The sequence below is a fragment of the Bidens hawaiensis genome, unplaced genomic scaffold, assembly GCF_021521415.1.
Source record: "Bidens hawaiensis isolate Kalapana, Puna unplaced genomic scaffold, B.hawaiensis_p1.1 tig00000001_1, whole genome shotgun sequence".
Taxonomy (NCBI): Eukaryota; Viridiplantae; Streptophyta; class Magnoliopsida; order Asterales; family Asteraceae; genus Bidens; species Bidens hawaiensis.
Genome location: NW_027491014.1, coordinates 3,226,587 through 3,250,690, shown reverse-complemented (window position 1 = coordinate 3,250,690; position 24,104 = coordinate 3,226,587). Strand labels below are relative to the sequence as shown.

At 37.7% G+C, this 24,104-nt stretch overlaps 1 protein-coding gene across 1 annotated transcript; it reads left to right on the top strand.

Moving 5' to 3' along the window:
- The first annotated feature begins 11,100 nt into the window (after positions 1–11,100).
- LOC143634943 (putative F-box/kelch-repeat protein At1g12870) lies at positions 11,101–12,429 on the top strand. The gene is made up of 2 exons (XM_077103121.1): positions 11,101–12,120; positions 12,358–12,429. Exons 1-2 carry the CDS (start codon positions 11,101–11,103, stop codon positions 12,427–12,429), a joined length of 1,092 nt encoding a protein of 363 aa, XP_076959236.1.
- The last annotated feature ends 11,675 nt before the right edge of the window (positions 12,430–24,104 follow it).

Genomic DNA, 24,104 nt, shown 5'->3' with positions numbered 1-24,104 from the left:
TGTTTAAAACGGTGTAATTGAAAGTGTACGTCTCGGTTATCCTTCTAAAAAGAGTTTCCCAACCATTTTGAATAAGAACCCCAAATGTGGAAAATAATTTGATAATCTTAATAAGATTAACAACCACTTAGTTCAAGGTCGGGAACCAAAACTGAGTCTCACTGAGACGCGAACGAGTGTACTTAGCGCTGTACTAGTTTAGAAATGTAGCGACTCAGATTCAAACCCTGATCTCTCCGTAGAGTGTTCTTATCATATTGGTCAATAACAAGATTGCTATTCTTAGTATTATTTAAGTAGGTCGGTTTAAGGCTCGGGTAAACCATACCATATTAATTAATCTAGCTTTATGTTTTTCATTAATATGGAAGATAGGTAATCAAGTTACCTTCACGAGGTCTTGTAATCTTTAAAAATGCATAATCATTGATCCCAATTAGTTCACAAGTATCGATTATGCAAGAGATAAACTAATTACAATACCGAATATAAGTATTACCGCCACTTGTTAGTTCCTAATCGTCATAGGGCCTTTGATTGATTCTGTATCAGAATCAAGTATCTGGTGCAGTGCCACGACTCTTGCATCTAGAACGAATCAATCAAACCTCAATGATAGATTAAGTGATTGATTAATTCCATCTAAAGAGTAAGTAAAGAAAGCATAAACACATTGCTTTACTAAAATAAAAATACTTCCTTAATTAAGAATGTAAATGAAAAGACACAGAGATGAGAAGGAGCTTGATATATTGGTTATTAATGGTAATCAGTTTATCACTCAAAAGCTTAAGGGTATGTTTGGTACGGGGTAATGAAATAGATGAGGGAATGGAATGGACGTGGTAATGGAATGGAAAAAGGAATGAAATGGATCGTTACCATTCCATTGTCATGTTTGGTTACCATGTAAGAATGGAATGATTAATCACTTTATCATTATTAATATTTTTATTAGTAATAATAATAAAAAATAAATAAATAATATTAATAATAAATGAATATTCATAATAAGTATTTTTAAGACCTCGTGCTGCAACGAAATCGTTAAACTATATATGCGTTGTGAGATGTTAACTCATCTAATTTAAAAATAAAATATATTAATAATGTAGTAATAGTTATATTATAATATACAAAACGACAATGATAATATAATAACTATAATTAGAAAATAATAATAATAATATAATTTTATAATAGTAATAATGATGTTGACTTTTTGACTTTTTCATTCCTTGAAGGAATGAAAAAAAAACACCCATACCCAAAGGAATGAAAATCCTAAAAATGGAAGGAGTTTCATTCCATTTGGAATGATCCATTCCATTCATGCGTGGTAACCAAACATGTTTTTTTCATTCCTTTGGAATGACTTATTACATTCCACATTCCATTCCTCCATAACAAACACTACCTAATTCTCATTAAAAGCCAACCGGCTATAAATACACAAAAGAACAAACGGTAACTAACAAACAAAGCGACATAAAAGGAAACCAACTGGAAACTAAAATAAAGCAAATAGACTTGGTAAACTAACAACTTGAAACCCAACTCAGCCAACTTTATTCAAAGCAGATTAATGAAAATGTCCAACGGTTCAAAGCATGTTCACTCCAACAAACTCTACCTCAAACCTGACATGGTATCCATGTCTTGTTTGCCCTTGAGTGAACACACACCCAACTGATCTCTTAACCTCAATAACACTTCCCTATGCAAAGGCTTGGTAAGAATGTCTGCTATCTGGTCATTCGTTCCACAATATTCCAATTCAATTACTCCTTCACTGACCAAATCTCGATGGAAATGAAACCTTACCCCAATGTGCTTGCACCTTCCATGGAACACCGGATTCTTTGACAACTTGATAGCTGAGGTATTGTCACACCTTATTGTAGTTCTTCCTTCCAGTTTCATAGCAAACTCTTCTAAGATACCACGAAGCCAAATCACCTGACAAGCACAAGCGGCTGCAGCCACGTATTCCGCTTCAGTGGTAGATAAAGCCACAATACTTTGCTTCTTAGACGACCAAGTAACAGCAGCTCCATCCAAAAGAATTACATTACCTGAAGTACTCTTTCTATCATTGAGATCACCCGCAAAATCACTATCAGTGAATACCTTGATCTTACCTTTTCCTCCTCTTTTATACCAAACACCATAATCCAAAGTGCCCTGAATATACCTCAAAACTCTCTTTGCTGCTAAATAATGTTCTTAAGTAGGCTTAGACGTAAATCGACTAATCAAACTAACAACAAATTGTATGTCTGGCCTAGTAGTAGTAATATACATTAAACAACCCACCAGTTGCTCAAATAAACTTGCATCTACAAACTCTCCTTCATCTTGTTCAAGTTTGCAACCATGAACAATAGGATTTGTAACAGCATTGCACTCAAACATATCAAATCGTGTCAATATCTCCATTACATATCTTCTTTGAGAGATGTATATGCCGGCTGTTGTCTGATTGACTTCAATACCTAAGAAATACCTCATCTTTCCCAAATCCGTCATTTCGAATTCCTTCTTCATTGAGCTTCTAAATCCATTCATCATCTTTTCATCATTGCCTGTGAATATGAGATCATCCACATAAGCATTAACAAATAACATTTTACCTTCTTGACCCTCCTTGATAAACAAAGTATGCTCAGACTTGCGCTTCTTGAACCAATTATCGACAAAATAAGTTTCAATACGATTAAACCAAGCCCTGGGAGCTTGTCTTAAGCCATTCAACGCCTTTGCAAGTTTGAACACCTTGTGCTCGCTATTCTTAACTACATAACCTTGGGGCTGTTGTACGAAGACATCTTCTCCTAAAGTACCATCCAAAAATGCAGATTTCACGTCCATTTGACAAATATTCCAACCTTTTTGGCAGCAATAGCAATCATCAAACGAATAGTATCCATCCGTGCAAGGGGAGCATACACTTCTGAATAATCTACACGAATTCTTGCCCATAACCACGCGCTACAAGTCTTTGCCTTATATTTTTCTACTTCTCCCTTTTCGTTCAACTTTCTCTTGTACACCCATTTGACACCTATGCACTTAGCATCTATAGGCAAATCCACCAAGGACCAAGTTTGGTTCCTTTCAATAGCTTCTATTTCGAGGTCCATCGCTTTTCTCTATTTATCACTTTTAACGTCTTCCTCAAACCTTATAGGATCACAAATCCACTTCCTCCATCATGTTCAACTCATCATCCGAAGACATGTCATCTCTAGTCATATAATCCTGCAAATAACTAGGGGGCCTTCTTTGCCTCCCTTCTCTAACGGTTACATTACCAGAGCTTTGATTACTTGCAACATGATCTTCCACTGACGATTCATGATCAAACACATCATTATATTCAGCATCATATTGTTGTATTTCATCTTCAATTTCAAAAGTGCAGTTATCCCATGTTAGATCTTCTTGATCATGAACTTCTTCTTTAATTTGACTCCAATCCCAGGCTTTATTTTCTTCAAGCTGATTACCACTTTCATTGTTTTGGGATCTATCAACCGATATGCCTTGGATTCCTCACTCATACCTGTCAAGATACATACATGACTTCTATCATCCAACTTCGTTCTTCTCTCCTTTGGCACATGAACATGAGCCAAAGACCCCACACACGCAATTGTTGAACCGTTGGTTTGCTTCCACTCCATGTTTCTTCTGGAGTTGTATCCAGCAAAGCCTTGGAAGGACTTCTCTTGAGAACATAAAAGCTCCAAACTGCTGCTTCTGTCCAAAAGACATTGGGCATGTTTTTAGAAGCAAGCAAAGTAATCACCATCTCTATCACCGTTCGGTTCTTACGCTCATGATTCCATTCTGTTGGGGAGTGAACCGTGTAGTCACCTGTCTCTTGATCCCTTGTTCTCTATAAAATTTATTAAACTCATTTGACAAATACTCACCACCTCTATCTGTCTGCAAACACTTAATAAACCGTCCTGTCTCAGTCTCAACCTTAGCTTTAAACTCCTTAAAACTAGCAAAGGCCTGAGATTTTCTTCCAACAAATACACCCAACCTTTCCTATTAAAGTCATCAATAAAGCTTAGCATATATCTTTTACTAGAGTTAGAGTGAGGCCCGACCAGTCCACAAATGTCAGAATGAACCAATTCAAGTATGTTGTTTGCACGCCACTTGCTCACCTATGGTATGCTCTCCCTTGTTTGTTTGCCAAGTGTTAGGCCCCAGTCTGTATAGTTAGTCTTTTGTACTGATTTAGTTATGTATTTGGGCAGATGGGTCGTTTTGTACATTGTTGGGCCACGGTCCATTGTAAAAAGCCCATTGGGCATTAGAAGTACTTTACTTCTCATGCATGCTACCCTATAAATAGGAAGCATGCCATGAGAAGCAATGTTGTTGAAGTTCAATATACAAAAGAAAACCTTTTGCAAGAACTCTATCACTTTCTCTCTCTCTCTAACTTCTCCTTTCCTTGACCAAAAATAAACTCAAGATCCGAGACCTCTTGGTTGCTTGGTGTGATTACCGCTAGCACTAAGTAAGGTTGATCCAAAGACGTTGTTAGATCCACCCGAATCGAGACCTACAGTTGGTATTAGAGCTCCAGCTCACTAGTTGAGGGTTTTTGGATCACATCCTAGAGTTGCTACAGTACCCGATGCGAAGCGATTGCTACAGTACCCGTGCGAAGCGAAGCGGGTGCTACAGTACCCCGTGCGAAGCGAAACGATTTGCTACAGTATCTCGGCGATGCGATTGCTACAGTACTCCGCGCGATTGCTACAGTACCTCGGAAGCGACTGCTACAGTACCCAATGCGAATTTTTTTTTTTTGAGAATATAGCACCCAAACTTCCAAAAAGTCAAAAAGACTTTACTATAAAAATCAATAAATCGGCCTAAATCTGAGTTTTTAAGCCGATTCTAAGCTCGGACACAAAAACTTAAAGTACTAAAAACTTATATTTTGTGATTCTCGTGTATTTCCAAGGTGTAAGGGACTCCAAAAGAGATGAGTAACACGAAATCAACCTCAAATCCAAAAAAAACTAAGATCGGAACCCGACCCGAAAACCACAAAAAGTTGAGCCGAAAGCTCTGATACCACTTGTAGGTCCTCTAGATGGATCTCAAGACTTGACTCGGATCAATCCGTGTTGTTGGTTAACGGAAATCACCAACGACACTCGGATCTCAGATCTTAGTTTGTTGTTACAAAAGAGAGAAAATGAGAGGAGAGGTTTTGGAGAGTGAGAAACTTTTATGTCCTGGAGTGAAAGAGTTGTGAAAGAGTTGGAGAGGGTTATGGAGAAATGGGTAAAGTGCCCTTTATATAGGTCCCCATTTCTCCAAACTTTACATAATAAACCTACAAAATAAACGTACCGAGTACGTACTACACCGACTAAAGCAAAATTAAACGACATGTACATTCCTAAAAACAATATATAATATTGGCCCTACAACTTGTGCGAAGTGAAGCGGTTGCTACAGTACGTCGTGCGAAGCAAAACGATTTGCTACAGTACCCCGTGCGAAGCGATTGCTACAGTACCTCGACGATGCGATTGCTACAGTACTCCGGCGATTGCTACAGTACCTCGAAAGCGACTGCTACAGTACCCGATGCGATTTTTTTTTAGTATATAACACCCAAACTTCCAAATAGTCAAAAAGACTTTAGTCAAAAAAATCAATAAATCGGCCTAGATCTGAGTTTTAAGCCGAATCTGAGCTCAGGCACAAAAACTTAAAATACTAAAAACTTAGATTTAGTGATTCTCGTTTGTTTCCAAGGTGTAAGGGACTCCAAAAGAGATGAGGAACACGAAATCAACCTCAAATCCAAAAAAACTAAGATCAAAACCCGAAAAGTATGACCCGAAAACCACAAAAAGTCAAGCCGAAAGCTCTGATACCACTTGTAGGTCCCTAAATGGATCTCATGACTTGACTCGGATCAATCCGTGTTGTTGGTTAGCAGAAATCACCAACGACACTCGGATCTCGGATCTTAGTTTGTTTGGTTTATTTGCTTGAAAGAAAGAAGAAGAAGAAGATATATATATATATATATATATATATATATATATATATATATATATATATATATAGAGAGAAATTTCTTTATTTCCAAGAGTTATGAAAAGGGGTTGTGGAGAAATGGGTTAAGTGGCCTTTATATAGGGTCCCCATTTCTCCAAAGTTTACACAATAAACTTACAAAATAAACGTACCGAGTACGTACTACACCGACTAAAAGCAAACTAAAACGACATATACAATCCTAAAAACAATAAGAATATTGGTCCTACAAAATTAATTATTAACTAAGACGGACAGTCGATGTCAAGCGGTTTTTAGAAAAAAATTAATTAAACTAAACGATTAGGTTGAAATGATTTGTAAACAATATTAATGAAAGCATTCATTCTAGGTTTGGGTTATGTGTTCCATATATTAATCACAGATTCTCTCGTCTTTAGTTTTACAATAATTGTTAGTCCTATGGTTTGATTTATGATGACAACGATAACTCAACCGAATTGTTGACATAAATGAACCCGGACACCACAATTGTCAATTCTATGTCTAGGAAAACTAACTCAATGATAAGGTTTGATGATTCTAGTTCAATGACACAAGAGCTTAAACCCTAAATGTTGATGAACAACCAAACAAACATTACACAAATCAACAATCGCAAACACAAACTTTAATCAACGAGATAACTAATTAAGCAAGACAAATTCATATAAAATCAATTAAGCTCTATTCATTAAGCCTAAGAATCTGGTCATAACAGTATTTCACACAAAACCTTAGCCTAGAACGAACACACACGATTAGCCGATGTCGACATAATCGTTAAAGTACTTATCTTGATGAACATACGATCAAGGATGGAACCGGAAGCTTCGGGATGGCTGAAAGTCGCCTTAGAACACCTCTTCTGCTAGGGGTGAGCACGGTTCGATTCGGTTCGGTTATTGGGTGAAACCCAAACCTAAACCTAAGCTATCGATTATTTTAGAATACCAACCAATCGGTTTTCGGTTATTCGATTATTCGGTTATTCGGTTTTCGGTTATTTTTGGTTTCGGTTTAGATATTTTCGATTTTTTTATTGTGAGTAGACATTAAAAAAAAGAATTCAAAAAAATAAATTACCTAATTCATATTGAATTCAAAATACAAAAATAGGCACGTGTTATGTGGAACCAAATAAATACAAAGTTGTTTGCGTAGTAAAGTTTAAAATTCAACAACGTTCTTAATAAAAAAAGCGTATCTTCATTCATTGTCTTATTCATCTTCAAAGTTTTGACCCAATCTTGATCATCTTCATAATTTTCATCACCATCAATGGTAGATTTTTTTGATGTTTTGTTTCTGATCATAACATCTTAAAAAAACACGGAGAAAACATATGTTTGATTAATCGGTTCGGTTCGTTTCGGTTTTTTTCGATTTTTTTTAAAAATGGGTAACCTAACCTAAACCCAAAAATCAGTTTTCCGAAAAACTAAAACATTAATCGTCGGTTAATGCTTCGGTTTGGATTTTTTTGGTTATTCGGTTTCGGTTCGGTTAAATCGGTTTTATGCTCACCCCTATCTTTTGCCTCTGGAAGTTGTAATATGCCGAATGGAGAGGTTAATGGGTTTATATAAGGCAAACCTTAATTTTTGCCGACTTTGAGCATCTTCGCGTATCGCGAAGATGTCTTGGCTTGCTTCTTCGCGTATCGCGAAGGACAAAATAGTCGGACCCTATATCCAGCAACTTCGCGTATCGCTAAGTTGCCCTTCTTGCATCTTCTTGTATCTAGAAGATGTTCTTTTCGCCAGAAAAATCATTTAATTCCTTTTAATGCCTCGTGATGCGTGCACTTCCAATTTCTCACTTCTAAGTCTTCATTCCAAGCCCGTAAATATCCTCAATAAGCTCCATAGCCTCCAAGTTCCTGAAAACACATAACAACTCTTAAAGTACCAATGTTCGTTAGTTTATTTAACTGAAATTAACTAATTAATATATAATAATAGTTAACTTTTACCCAACCATCAATGTCGGCGAGTAAATTCGGATACGAGACGAGAGCTTCGACGAACGTTTAACTTCAACGGGAAAGCTTCTAAGATTATGTGTTAGGTTATAAGTAGGGACTTGTTGTTCTTGTTTATGTGTGTGTTTTGTATTGTGTAAACAACCACCCAAGGGGAGCTCGCCTTGGGAGGGATCGGTTCGTTTTATGTTATGAATCTTTTGTTACCGGTTCGGAGTCGTTCAATATAATCTTTATATATTTGTTCGATCGTTTGTTTATACCGCACCCGTCTCGAGCGCTTGTCAAGAACAAGTCGTTGGTTGTCGGATTCGGTTTCGGGACCTACAAATTTCATTCATCCCACAAGTAAAACCTTCAAGTGTTCAAATCACTGAAATAACTCCTGAGGAAGAAGTTCAAACTGATGATCAAACTACCGCTGACAATGCATCAGTAGTTCCCCTGAACAGCCTGATTCCTTTCAAACTGAACTCCAACCTGATTAGATTATACTGAAGTTACCACTCATCCTCTGGATAATATCATTAGAGACATTACTTCAGGCGTCAGATCTTAACATGCATGCAGTCTTCATTTCATAGATTGAGCCTAAGAAGTATCAGGAAGCTTTAAGAGATACTAATTGGTTCAAGCTATGCAAGATGGATTGTTGCAGTTTCAAAAACCGAGAGTTTGTGATCTTGCACCATTGCCTCCCAATAAGTGTGCAATTGGTACAAGATGGGTTTTTAGAAACAAATTAGATGAAGCAGGAACAGTGATCAAGAACAAAGCAAGAACTGATAAAACCTTAACTTTAAACGCTGTCCACAAGAGTTAGAGAATAAAAGCAAGTACTGCTGAGGAAACCTGAACTACCGAAGAGTCTTTACTGGAAGTACCGACATGAAGCAAACTACCATTCTACCACTACCGAAGAAGCAATAACTAAAGTACTGACCAAAAGAACAACCATGACCAACTACTGATGAAGACTTGAAGACTCAGTAGTTTATAGTCTAGTCAGTAGTTTGTAGTATTTACGGTAGTTATATGTTATAGGTCGGTAGTTGTTAGTTAGTTTGTTAAATGTCACTTTCAGTAGTGACGTCAGCTCACATCAGCAGTTTCTATAAATACCAGTGCACTGTTGCATCGGCATTCATTCAAGTGCTCGTGTGTGAGCTGAGAGACTCTTCTTGTATTTCCTGAATTCCTTTGTAGTACTTGAATCATTCGGTTACATTTATAATACAACTGAATTTCTCTTATTTCCGATGTGCTTACTGCTATTGTTATTATTATTTACTTGTTGATTTGCTTAATTGAGTTGAACTTTACTGATCAGATCCTAACAACTTCATTGCGTGGCAGCTGACGTGACCAACCACGTCAGCATCAGACTGATGTTGCAATTGACGTGACACGTCAGCATCAAACTAACGACGCTTAGTTTTTTTTAACGATGGTCCATAAAACAAACAAACAGTAAAATCCAATTTGCCATAAAAGAAATGGTAAAAAAAAATTTTAAAAATCATGTTTTAGCCGACTTTTTATGATTTTTTTTTATTTGATCTCTCCTTATATATATATATATATACACACACACATATATATAGTGCCGGTTACTATACAAGAAGCCACAAGCGTACGAAGTGTACGAAGGATAGGTATGGAAGGGTATAATTGCTTGTACCTGTAAAATGTATACAAATCACGTAATGAATATTGGTACATAATCACGTAATGTTACATAATTACATAATAATCGGTCCATACTATGTAATTACGTAATATTATATAATCACGTATCAGTGTGCAATCACATAACACCTTAAAATTTGTTTTGTAAGACCAGTGTGTAAATCATGTAATGATACAAGAATATTGTATAAAATCAAGTAATGAAACAAGAATACCGGATAAAATGACCCACATTTTTATAATAACATATTACAACTAGTATCACGTAATTTACATTTTTTAAGAGTATTGTATATAATCACGTAATAAAACAAGACTAGTGTATACAAATCACGTAATGACATGAATATTTTAGAATAACGTAACAGAAAACTGGTTTAAAATCACGTAATGAAACAAAACTATTGTATACAATCGCGTAATAATGACATTATTTCTTAGAATGACGTAAGGTATAAAATCACGTATGAAACAAAACTAGTATATACAATCACGTAATGACAGTAATGGAACAATAAACAAATCACGTAATGAACCGTTTGGTTGTAATTCCAGAACGAGATCCTAAGGTTGATCTTCGTGAATGAGCCATTTGTAAATCCAGAACGAGATCTTAAGGTTTATCATCATGGATGAGCCATGAGTTGTTCTTCAAGATCGATTGCTGATTGTTCTTCAACAGGATTAGGGTTTTTAGAGAATTGAAGAGTCGCTAAAATAACGTACCAAAGTTTTCAATTTCACTGACGACAATGGCCTTTTTAGTTTGTACGTTTCCACTCTTCGGTAATTAGAATAATGTTAATTATGTCCATATCAACGCTTCAGATTGTCTCACACGCTTCGTATGTTTTGGGCCTCTTACGATATAAACTATAAGGCCAGGCCCAGCTAAATTTTAACTCATGTATATTTAAACGTGCAACCCTAAACCCAGGTTCATGAACCCTGACCGAGTTTTCTAACCCTAAACGTTCTGCTGATCGATAATCAATCAGGTATGCACGTATTTTTGTTTTTGTTTTTGCTTTGAACCCCCTTCCTGTGCATACGAAAATTAAACTTGATTGTTTCGTTTATTGTAATTATCTAAACGAATGAATCTTTTAATTCCAATTCGTCAACTTTAACCTGCATAATTAGTAAACAGATATATATTCTTTTAAGGGTAATTCTGCACCTGTTATTAATTAGTGAGATGATCGGATCGATCTTATTAGTTGGTTTTAGATAGGTAGTGTTTGTAAAATAATGTTGTGTTAAATATATATTATTTTCCAACAGGTAGCTTCCATACCAGTCTCATGTTTCTGACTTTCTCTAACAGGTAGCTTATTCGAATGGCGGAGCTTGTACCTCATCATGTGATTGAGAAGATACTGTTACGATTGCGTCCGAAAGATCTAATCCGATGCAAGAGTGTGTGTAAATCATGGCAATCTATTATATCCAGTTTTTTGTTTGTTAAAGCTCACTTGAAGCATGCTTACATGATTGATCGAAACAACCCTGAACTTGGACACAGAAGGGTAAGTCTTCCAATACCTTTCGATGAAGAATCTTTGTATGTGTTGGACTGCATTTATATTGTTGGTTCTTGTGATGGCCTGTTATGTGTTTCTCCTGATGTTCTTGAGGTAGTGGTAACCAATCCTTCCACTAGAGAACATAGAAAACTCCCGCCGCCACCCTATCGACCTCATCGTATTCCCTCTATCTCTATAGACAGAGAAACAATATGTTGGGGTTTTGGTTATGATTCATCTGCAGATGATTACAAGGTTATAGTAGGGTTCATGAGAAGAAAGCGGACAGGTAGCATAGTGACGAATTTTCATGTGTTAACATTGAAATCATCTATTTGGAAAGTTATTGGACAACTAAAGTATAGGATAACGGGGAGATTTGCTTGTTCTGGCATCTTATGTGGTGGGGCGCTTCATTGGTTCATGAAGAAGAAGTATAAGAAGACAGTAATTATTTCTTTGGATTTATCTACAGAGGAGTTTAAAGTAATCCGCCTACCAGGTGCTGATCTGCTATTTAAATTTAGTTACTCTCATCTACTAGGGGTTATAGAAGAATGTCTATGCATATATACAAGTGATTTCCCTCCGTCTACTAAGAAGAAATGGGTAATGAAAAACAACAAGTGGGAACTATATATTGATGATCATTGTCAGAGCAAGTATGATATTGTACACTACTGGCCGGATGAAGATACTGATTATTATGTTGATGATGGTACCCTTGTGCCCTTCAACGGGAACCACACTCGTGCTAGTTTTGTCGAGAGCCTCGTATCTCCCCATCCCCATGATAATAATAATCATTATGAAGGACAAAAGTGGATTAAGAAGGTTCGATCTAAATGTCTTTTCTTTAAACGTAGATATATATGGTAGGATTATCTTTGAGAACTTTAAATATTCTGAGAATTTTGAGAAACCATGAAAAACCAGTTAAAATTTTTATTTATTATGAATCATTTATGTAATTTTGTTTTAAGTGTTTTTCATGAGTTCTTAGGAAAAATATAATTAGTTCTCATCTGCTCTTTCCCCATATATCCTAATTTTTTATGTGTATAAATGCAGGAAGATACGGAGATTGCTGAAAGCGGCTCCAACAACAACATAAGAAAGAAGAAAAGAAGCAAATATATTTAATTAGTACTTGCTAATGGTGATTATTTTATATTTTGTTATCCAACTCTAATAAACAGTATGGAGATGCTTTATTTTTATTAGAAACTATTACCCTTGCCCATATTATGAATTTGTTGGTCTACCACTTATTAAGCTTTAACGGTTGTGTAAACACACAAGTATATGCTTTCAAGCTAAATTCAATTGAATTATAAGGGATTCTAATCAGTGAGGTGAGGAATTGATACATTATTGATATTTTTTGGATTATAAACTAAAGGTCATGCTATTTGTTTAGATAGCAGTCTGTAGAGAAGTATTATTAAATATTCTCAGTTTGAAAACTTTCATTAACCAGGACTATCAGTAATAAATAAATTAACATTTCTAAACGTACGTAGGTAAGCATCCCTATTTTATAAGAAATACAAAATACCATTAACTCATTAATTAGTGTACTATCGTTGTTTAAAACGGTATAATTGAAAGTGTACGTCTCGGTTATCCTTCTAAAAAGAGTTTCCCAACCATTTTGAATAAGAACCCCAAATGTGGAAAATAATTTGATAATCTTAATAAGATTAACAACCACTTAGTTCAAGGTCGGGAACCAAAACCGAGTCTCACTGAGACGCGAACGAGTGTACATAGCGCTGTACTAGTTTAGAAATGTAGCGACTCAGATTCAAACCCTGATCTCTCCGTAGAGTGTTCTTATCATATTGGTCAATAACAAGATTGCTATTCTTAGTATTATTTAAGTAGGTCGGTTTAAGGCTCGGGTAAACCATACCATATTAATTAATCTAGCTTTATGTTTTTCATTAATATGGAAGATAGGTAATTAAGTTACCTTCATGAGGTCTTGTAATCTTTAAAAATGCATAATCATTGATCCCAATTAGTTCACAAGTATCGATTATGCAAGAGATAAACTAATTACAATACCGAATATAAGTATTACCGCCACTTGTTAGTTCCTAATCGTCATAGGGCCTTTGATTGATTCTGTATCATAATCAAGTATCTGGTGCAGTGCCACGACTCTTGCATCTAGAACGAATCAATAAAACCTCAATGATAGATTAAGTGATTGATTAATTCCATCTAAAGAGTAAGTAAAGAAAGCATAAACACATTGCTTTACTAAAATAAAAATACTTCCTTAATTAAGAATGTAAATGAAAAGACACAGAGATGAGAAGGAGCTTGATATATTGGTTATCAATGGTAATCAGTTTATCACTCAAAAGCTTAAGGGTATGTTTGGTACAGGGTAATGAAATAGATGAGGGAATGGAATGGACGTGGTAATGGAATGGAAAAAGGAATGAAATGGATCGTTACCATTCCATTGTCATGTTTGGTTACCATGTAAGAATGGAATGATTAATCACTTTATCATTATTAATATTTTTATTAGTAATAATAATAAAAAATAAATAAATAATATTAATAATAAATGAATATTCATAATAAGTATTTTTAGGACCTCGTGCTGCAACGAAATCGTTAAACTGTATATGCGTTGTGAGATGTTAACTCATCTAATTTAAAAATAAAATATATTAATAATGTAGTAATAGTTATATTATAATATACAAAACGACAATGATAATATAATAACTATAATTAGAAAATAATAATAATAATATAATTTTATAATAGTAATAATGATGTTGATTTTTTGACTTTTTCATTCCTTGAAGGAATGAAAAAAAAACACCCATACCCAAAGGAATGAAAATCCTAAAAATGGAAGGAGTTTCATTCCATTTGGAATGATCCATTCCATTCATGCATGGTAACCAAACATGTTTTTTTCATTTCTTTGGAATGGCTTATTACATTCCACATTCCATTCCTCCATAACAAACACTACCTAATTCTCATTAAAAGCCAACCGGCTATAAATACACAAAAGAACAAACGGTAACTAACAAACAAAGCGACATAAAAGGAAACCAACTGGAAACTAAAATAAAGCAAATAGACTTGGTAAACTAACAACTTGAAACCCAACTCAGCCAACTTTATTCAAAGCAGATTAATGAAAATGTCCAACGGTTCAAAGCATGTTCACTCCAACAAACTCTACCTCAAACCTGACATGGTATCCATGTCTTGTTTGCCCTTGAGTGAACACACACCCAACTGATCTCTTAACCTCAATAACACTTCCCTATGCAAAGGCTTGGTAAGAATGTCTGCTATCTGGTCATTCGTTCCACAATATTCCAATTCAATTACTCCTTCACTGACCAAATCTCGATGGAAATGAAACCTTACCCCAATGTGCTTGCACCTTCCATGGAACACCGGATTCTTTGACAACTTGATAGCTGAGGTATTGTCACACCTTATTGTAGTTCTTCCTTCCAGTTTCATAGCAAACTCTTCTAAGATACCACGAAGCCAAATCACCTGACAAGCACAAGCGGCTGCAGCCACGTATTCCGCTTCAGTGGTAGATAAAGCCACAATACTTTGCTTCTTAGACGACCAAGTAACAGCAGCTCCATCCAAAAGAATTACATTACCTGAAGTACTCTTTCTATCATTGAGATCACCCGCAAAATCACTATCAGTGAATACCTTGATCTTACCTTTTCCTCCTCTTTTATACCAAACACCATAATCCAAAGTGCCCTGAATATACCTCAAAACTCTCTTTGCTGCTAAATAATGTTCTTAAGTAGGCTTAGACGTAAATCGACTAATCAAACTAACAACAAATTGTATGTCTGGCCTAGTAGTAGTAATATACATTAAACAGCCCACCAGTTGCTCAAATAAACTTGCATCTACAAACTCTCCTTCATCTTGTTCAAGTTTGCAACCATGAACAATAGGATTTGTAACAGCATTGCACTCAAACATATCAAATCGTGTCAATATCTCCATTGCATATCTTCTTTGAGAGATGTATATGCCGGCTGTTGTCTGATTGACTTCAATACCTAAGAAATACCTCATCTTTCCCAAATCCGTCATTTCGAATTCCTTCTTCATTGAGCTTCTAAATCCATTCATCATCTTTTCATCATTGCCTGTGAATATGAGATCATCCACATAAGCATTAACAAATAACATTTTACCTTCTTGACCCTCCTTGATAAACAAAGTATGCTCAGACTTGCGCTTCTTGAACCAATTATCGACAAAATAAGTTTCAATACGATTAAACCAAGCCCTGGGAGCTTGTCTTAAACCATTCAACGCCTTTGCAAGTTTGAACACCTTGTGCTCGCTATTCTTAACTACATAACCTTGGGGCTGTTGTACGAAGACATCTTCTCCTAAAGTACCATGCAAAAATGCAGATTTCACGTCCATTTGACAAATATTCCAACCTTTTTGGCAGCAATAGCAATCATCAAACGAATAGTATCCATCCGTGCAAGGGGAGCATACACTTCTGAATAATCTACACCGAATTCTTGCCCATAACCACGCGCTACAAGTCTTTGCCTTATATTTTTCTACTTCTCCCTTTTCGTTCAACTTTCTCTTGTACACCCATTTGACACCTATGCACTTAGCATCTATAGGCAAATCCACCAAGGACCAGGTTTGGTTCCTTTCAATAGCTTCTATTTCGAGGTCCATCGCTTTTCTCTATTTATCACTTTTAACGTCTTCCTCAAACCTTATAGGATCACAAATCCACTTCCTCCATCATGTTCAACTCATCATCCGAAGACATGTCATCTCTAGTCATATAATCCTGCAAATAACTAGGGGGCCTTCTTTGCCTCCCTTCTCTAACGGTTACATTACCAGAGCTTTGATTACTTGCAACATGATCTTCCACTGACGATTCATGATCAAACACATCATTATATTCAGCATCATATTGTTGTATTTCATCTTCAATTTCAAAAGTGCAGTTGCCCCATGTTAGATCTTCTTGATCATGAACTTCTTCTTTCACTTGACTCCAATCCCAGGCTTTATTTTCTTCAAATACTACGTCATTGCTGATTACCACCTTCATTGTTTTGGGATCTATCAACTGATATGCCTTGGATTCCTCACTCATACCTGTCAAGATACATACATGACTTCTATCATCCAACTTCGTTCTTCTCTCCTTTGGCACATGAACATGAGCCAAAGACCCCACACACGCAAGTGTTGAACCGTTGGTTTGCTTCCACTCCATGTTTCTTCTGGAGTTGTATCCAGCAAAGCCTTGGAAGGACTTCTGTTGAGAACATAAAAGCTCCAAACTGCTGCTTCTGTCCAAAAGACATTGGGCATGTTTTTAGAAGCAAGCAAAGTAATCACCATCTCTATCACCGTTCGGTTCTTACGCTCATGATTCCATTCTGTTGGGGAGTGAACCGTGTAGTCACCTGTCTCTTGATCCCTTGTTCTCTATAAAATTTATTAAACTCATTTGACAAATACTCACCACCTCTATCTGTCTGCAAACACTTAATAAACCGTCCTGTCTCAGTCTCAACCTTAGCTTTAAACTCCTTAAAACTAGCAAAGGCCTGAGATTTTCTTCCAACAAATACACCCAACCTTTCCTATTAAAGTCATCAATAAAGCTTAGCATATATCTTTTACTAGAGTTAGAGTGAGGCCCGACCAGTCCACAAATGTCAGAATGAACCAATTCAAGTATGTTGTTTGCACGCCACTTGTTCACCTATGGTATGCTCTCCCTTGTTTGTTTGCCAAGTGTTAGGCCCCAGTCTGTATAGTTAGTCTTTTGTACTGATTTAGTTATGTATTTGGGCCGATGGGTCGTTTTGTACATTGTTGGGCCACGGTGCATTGTAAAGAAGCCCATTGGGCATTAGAAGTACTTTACTTCTCATGCATGCTACCCTATAAATAGGAAGCATGCCATGAGAAGCAATGTTGTTGAAGTTCAATATACAAAAGAAAACCTTTTGCAAGAACTCTATCACTTTCTCTCTCTCTCTAACTTCTCCTTTCCTTGACCGAAAATAAACTCAAGATCCGAGACCTCTTGGTTGCTTGGTGTGATTACCGCTAGCACTAAGTAAGGTTGATCCAAAGACGTTGTTAGATCCACCCGAATCGGGACCTACAGTTGGTATTAGAGCTCCAGCTCACTAGTTGAGGGTTTTTGGATCACATCCTAGAGTTGCTACAGTACCCGATGCGAAGCGACTGCTACAGTACCCGTGCGAAGCGAAGCGGGTGCTACAGTACCCCCGTGCGAAGCGAAACGATTTGCTACAGTATCTCGGCGATGCGATTGCTACAGTACTCCGCGCGATTGCTACAGTACCTCGGAAGCGACTGCTACAGTACCCAATGCGATTTTTTTTTTGAGAATATAGCACCCAAACTTCCAAAAAGTCAAAAAGACTTTACTATAAAAATCAATAAATCGGCCTAGATCTGAGTTTTTAAGCCGAATCTAAGCTCGGACACAAAAACTTAAAGTACTAAAAACTTATATTTGGCGATTCTCGTGTATTTCCAAGGTGTAAGGACTCCAAAAGAGATGAGTAACACGAAATCAACCTCAAATCCAAAAAAAACTAAGATCGGAACCCGAAAAGTTTGACCCGAAAACCACAAAAAATTGAGCCGAAAGCTCTGATACCACTTGTAGGTCCTCTAGATGGATCTCAAGACTTGACTCGGATCAATCCGTGTTGTTGGTTAGCGGAAATCACCAACGACACTCGGATCTCAGATCTTAGTTTGTTGTTACAAAAGAGAGAAAATGAGAGGAGAGGTTTTGGAGAGTGAGAAACTTTTATGTCCTGGAGTGAAAGGGTTGTGAAAGAGTTGGAGAGGGTTATGGAGAAATGGGTAAAGTGCCCTTTATATAGGTCCCCATTTCTCCAAACTTTACATAATAAACCTACAAAATAAACGTACCGAGTACGTACTACACCGACTAAAGCAAAATTAAACGACATATACATTCCTAAAAACAATATATAATATTGGCCCTACAACCTGTGCGAAGTGAAGCGGTTGCTACAGTACGTCGTGCGAAGCAAAACGATTTGCTACAGTACCCCGTGCGAAGCGATTGCTACAGTACCTCGACGATGCGATTGCTACAGTACTCCGGCGATTGCTACAGTACCTTGAAAGCGACTGCTACAGTACCCGATGCGATTTTTTTTTAGTATATAACACCCAAACTTCCAAATAGTCAAAAAGACTTTAGTCAAAAAAATCAATAAATCGGCCTAGATCTGAGTTTTAAGCCGAATCTGAGCTCAGGCACAAAAACTTAAAATACTAAAAACTTAGATTTAGTGATTCTCGTGTGTTTCCAAGGTGTAAGGGACTCCAAAAGAGATGAGGAACACGAAATCAACCTCAAATCCAAAAAAACTAAGATCAAAACCCGAAAAGTTTGACCCGAAAACCACAAAAAGTCAAGCCGAAAGCTCTGATACCACTTGTAGGTCCCTAAATGGATCTCAAGACTTGACTCGGATCAATCCGTGTTGTTGGTTAGCGGAAATCACCAACGACACTCGGATCTCGGATCTTAGTTTGTTTGGTTTATTTGCTTGAAAGAAAGAAGAAGAAGATATATATATATATATATATATATATATATATATAGAGAGAGAGAGAGAGAAATTTCTTTATTTCCAAGAGTTATGAAAAGGGGTTGTGGAGAAATGGGTTAAGTGGCCTTTATATAGGGTCCCCATTTCTCCAAAGTTTACACAATAAACTTACAAAATAAACTTACCGAGTACGTACTACACCGACTAAAAGCAAACTAAAACGACATATACAATCCTAAAAACAATAAGAATATTGGTCCTACAAAATTAATTATTAACTAAGACGGACAGTCGATGTCAAGCGGTTTTTAGAAAAAAATTAATTAAACTAAACGATTAGGTTGAAATGATTTGTAAACAATATTAATGAAAGCATTCATTCTAGGTTTGGGTTATGTGTTCCATATATTAATCACAGATTCTCTCGTCTTTAGTTTTACAATAATTGTTAGTCGTATGGTTTGATTTATGACGACAACGATAACTCAACCGAATTGTTGACATAAATGAACCCGGACACCACAATTGTCAATTCTATGTCTAGGAAAACTAACTCAATGATAAGGTTTGATGATTCTAGTTCAATGACACAAGAGCTTAAACCCTAAATGTTGATGAACAACCAAACAAACATTACACAAATCAACAATCGCAAACACAAACTTTAATCAACGAGATAACTAATTAAGCAAGACAAATTCATATAAAATCAATTAAGCTCTATTCATTAAGCCTAAGAATCTGGTCATAACAGTATTTCACACAAAACCTTAGCCTAGAACGAACACACACGATTAGTCGATGTCGACATAATCGTTAAAGTACTTATCTTGATGAACATACGATCAAGGATGGAACCGGAAGCTTCGGGATGGCTGATGTAACACCCCGACCAAAGGCGGATTATACATCGGGGCGCCACATATTGTTTCATTACTCGTGACACTATTTGGGTGTCAATATTTATTAATATACATTTATCGCGCACGCGCAACACACAATTTCATAAAGTAACAACATATTATAACTCAAAATATTCAATAACATAAATTTGTCTTGTTACATTTTAAACTAGGTCCAAAGCAAAAGAAAATATCCTACATGTCCTCAAGCTTCCAGAAACAGCTACAGCAAACCTGAACATGTGTTAAAATAAAACGTCAACACTTGCGTGTCGGTGAGAAATCAAGTTTAATAGATAATAATAGATAATAACATTGCGCGCAACACGTGTTAATCTGGTGTTTAACAAGGGTGTAATCAGATTGTGACCAAGCCTTAGATTCATAGCTCATAGTTCAATCCGTGCTCCCAATTGAGCACAAAAACAAGAAAACATCTGTGCAAGTGTAAACAAAAGAAAACCGTAAACGATAGGTCTCCCGTGTTCATCTAATGGATCCATGAAAACTTCGGAATAGGCCGAACAAAGCGGTTAATGATTCACACATACAAATAAACAGCCAAGTAAACGTCCATAACACATGGGATACTGCGCGACTAAAGTTCAGAAACAAGTTTAAGACTCAAGTTCGTACGAACGCCTGAACATCCCAAAACATTAAAAATAAAAAGGGATTAGGTACGAGATTACTCACTTGATAAATGGTGCGATGAAAGATAATGCAAGATTCAACTCTTAAACAAGCAAAGTTAACCTATAATTAAAGATTATTGATTAATGATTTGTTTTATGTCTTGAGTATATGTTAGCATAGTAATATGTATCTTTAATAAATTATTATATATTATATATTACCGGAAATCAGAGCAGAACAAAGGAAGGCAAGGGAGGAGGCGGCAGAGGAACAATGGCAGAGAGCAAGGAGAAGATTAAGTGTTTGTGTGTGTAGTGTTAACAACCAAGAAAAACAATATATTTATAGGGAATCCCTAGGGAACACAATCCCTAGAAAAGAGGAAAAGATCTTCAACAGGATCAAGCAAAAGATAACAAAAGCAAAAAGGTTCCAAAAGCAAAAGATATCAAAAGATATGGTGGCAGCAGGGGAACAGGAAAAGCTGACAGGTAACAGTAAAAAGGTAAAGGAGGGTCAGATAAAGGTACTGGTCAAAGCATGGAAAAGCAGATCTCAAAAGATAATGTCAGTCACTTTTTCTGCCAACCAATGGGGTTGGTGCGCATGCTGCGCCGAAAGTGGCTTTTCAGACATAAGACAGGTCAGGTCAAGAGCACAGAAGATATGACATTACAAAAGTAAACGGCTGGATAAAACAGGAGAAAAGATACAAGACTAGCGCGAGAAAGCTGAGCGCGCAAGGAGGCTGAACGCGCGAGGGCGAAGGCAGACAGAGAAATCCTTAGCGCGCCGCGGGAGGAAACTACGTTTCTTAGCGCGTTGCGGGAAGAATATACGATTCTCAGCGCGCCGCGGGAAGAAATACAATCCTTAGCGCGCCAGAGGAACAGATGGTCCTCGCGCAGATTTCCTTGTAAGGAGTCTAGCGCGCGAGGGCGAATGATAGCTGTTATTATAAGAGAACTCAATCAAAAGTTGGCTTGCCAATTCTTGCATTTCAGCGGGTGCAAGACGATAAGGAGATTTGGCTACAGGGGAAGCACCAGGGACAAGATCAATACGAAACTCGACTTCACGAGCGGGAGGGATACCAGGAAGATCATCGGGAAAAACTTAAGGGAAGTCTCGCACGATGGGGACATCGCGAAGTTTCTTCTTTCCTTCGTCGGGTTTGACCACATGGGCTAAGAATGCCACACATTTCTTCCGCAAAAGTCTTCGGGCTTCAGCGCAAGACATAAGCTTAAGGCCGCGGGAGGGTTTCTCGCCGTAGATATGAAGATCACCATTTTCTCGAGGAATGCGAATCATCTTCTTGGCGCAAATAACTTCGGCGCGATTATGCGAGAGCCAGTCCATACCAATAATAACATCAAAACTTCCAAGAGGCATGGGAATGAGGTCGATTAGAAAATCGTTTTCGTTAAGGTTAAGCGTGCAATCTTTGATCACAGAGTTTATTAAAATAGTTTCACCATTAGCCAATTCAACTGAAAAGTTTTCTTTTAAGTTAATGCGCGGTCGCGCAAGCTTCTGCTCAAATGCGCGAGAAATAAAACTTCTATCGGTGCCAGTATCAAAAAGTATAGATGCATATTGTCCGTTAAGTAAAAATGTACCATTAACTACGTCATTATTCGCTTGCGCTTGGTGCGCGGTTATGTTAAAAGCTCGTCCGCGTGCCGCTTGGTTGGAAATTTGGTTAACTGGATTCGCTTGCGTAATCTGTACTTGCAGTCTCGGGCACGCGTTCCGGAAATGACTGGGATCACCGCAGTTAAAGCACGACCTGGGTCGTGGAGTATGGTAAGTTGGTTGAGGGTTTTGCGGGTAGGTTGGTGGTGTTTGCGCGATTGGGTTGACGGGAGGGACTCTACAGTACTCGGCAGAGTGACCAGCGCGGCCACATCGGTTACATTGTCGACACGGGACTTGAGGTGGGTGGTGAAGTCTACAGGTTGGGCAAAAGGGTTGGGTTCCTGTGTAAGGTTTCTTGGTTGGCGGGGCAGGGAGTGCGGGATTGGTTAAGGCATAGTTGTGGACTACAGGAGGTGTTGGGTAGGTTGACAGCGGGTTAGGCGCGTAAACTGAAGGTTGGTAGGTGGGTTGCTGGACAACAAGCGGGTTGGTAAGCGCGTAAGCTTGGTGACTGGGTCTGCGCCTACGTTTCAGGTTGTTATGGTTTGAGGGTTCTGGTTTGGTTTCGGTTGGTTCAGGGGCAGTCTTGGTGAGTTTGGTCTTCTCGGCTCCCCGCAGGAACAGGGTTCCTGCCCTGACATGGTTGTCGCTGAGCACAGCGGCCAACTCGATGGCGTCAGAGAGGGTTAGTGGGTTTCTGGCCCATACAGAATCTTGAATTTCCATGGGAAGACCCCCAAGGAACTTCTCGATGGCTCGGCGGGAAGGGGTAACTAAGTGCGGAACAAGCAAGCTTAGCTCGTGGAAGCGCGTCGCGTACTCGCGCGCTTCGCCACTGTACTGCTTCAGGTTCCAAAATTCTTCCTCCAGGCGCTTTACTTCGTTGGGAGGGCAGAATTCTCGCGTCAAGATTTCCTTGAATTCCTCCCAGAGCATGCTAGAAGCAGCCTCTGCGCCACGCGCATGAGCTACTCCGTTCCACCAAATAAGCGCCCTTGATTCCAGGACACTTGAGGCGTACAGGGTTCGTCGGTCTGGAGGGCATTGGGTATGAAGGAAAGTGTTTTCAATCTTCTCGAGCCATTGGAGCATCACGGTGGCTCCTTCAAGACCTGTGAATTTCGGAGGGTTACCCGCATTAAAGGATTTAATGTTGTAACCAGAGGTGTTGGTATTGTTTTGGCTCAAAGCTTGGGCTATTGCGGCGGCCATTTCCTGGGAACGTTGCTGCGATCGTCTGCGCGCGGCTTCTTTCTTCTTAAGATGGCGAGCTGATAGCGGAGGCATTCTATAAAAGTTTTAGTTTTGTTAATATCTCGGTTCTAGCGCAAAGTATATCCTTATAAAGCTTGTTTTCGCAGGGTTAGTTACTATCAAAAGTTAAAGTAAAACAAAATGAATCTAACTGTAAACTTAACACAGAGAACGGATTCGAATTGAGAATCGACAATTCATGTATCACCATGACTTTCCGAATTCTCAATTTTAAATAACTAGTAAACGAGCATTGGAGTTTTGACAATTCATGTATCACCATGACTTTTCAAACCTTCAATGTAAAACATACAAGAAAATGGGTATTGGAGATTGACAATTCATGTATCACCATGACTTTTCAAATCTTCAATATAAAAACATAAAGTAAATGGAAATTGAAAATCAACTATTCATGTATCACCATGACTTTTTTGGATTTTCAATCCCCACAAACGAAAATCAATAAAAATCGAAATTCAACAACAAAAATCGAAAGATCGCGGAATAAACGTGAAATCAAACGCTGCGTCTGCGCAAGCATATTTTATAAATAACGAGTAATTAACAATAAGCGCGCAAACATGAGATTTCTCTCATGCGCGAGAAGGGACTCTTAGGTATTCTAGGTCGTTACGTCTAACCACCTATCCTAAAGTCAGCGAGCTCTGATACCAATCTGTAACACCCCGACCAAAGGCGGATTATACATCGGGGCGCCACATATTGTTTCATT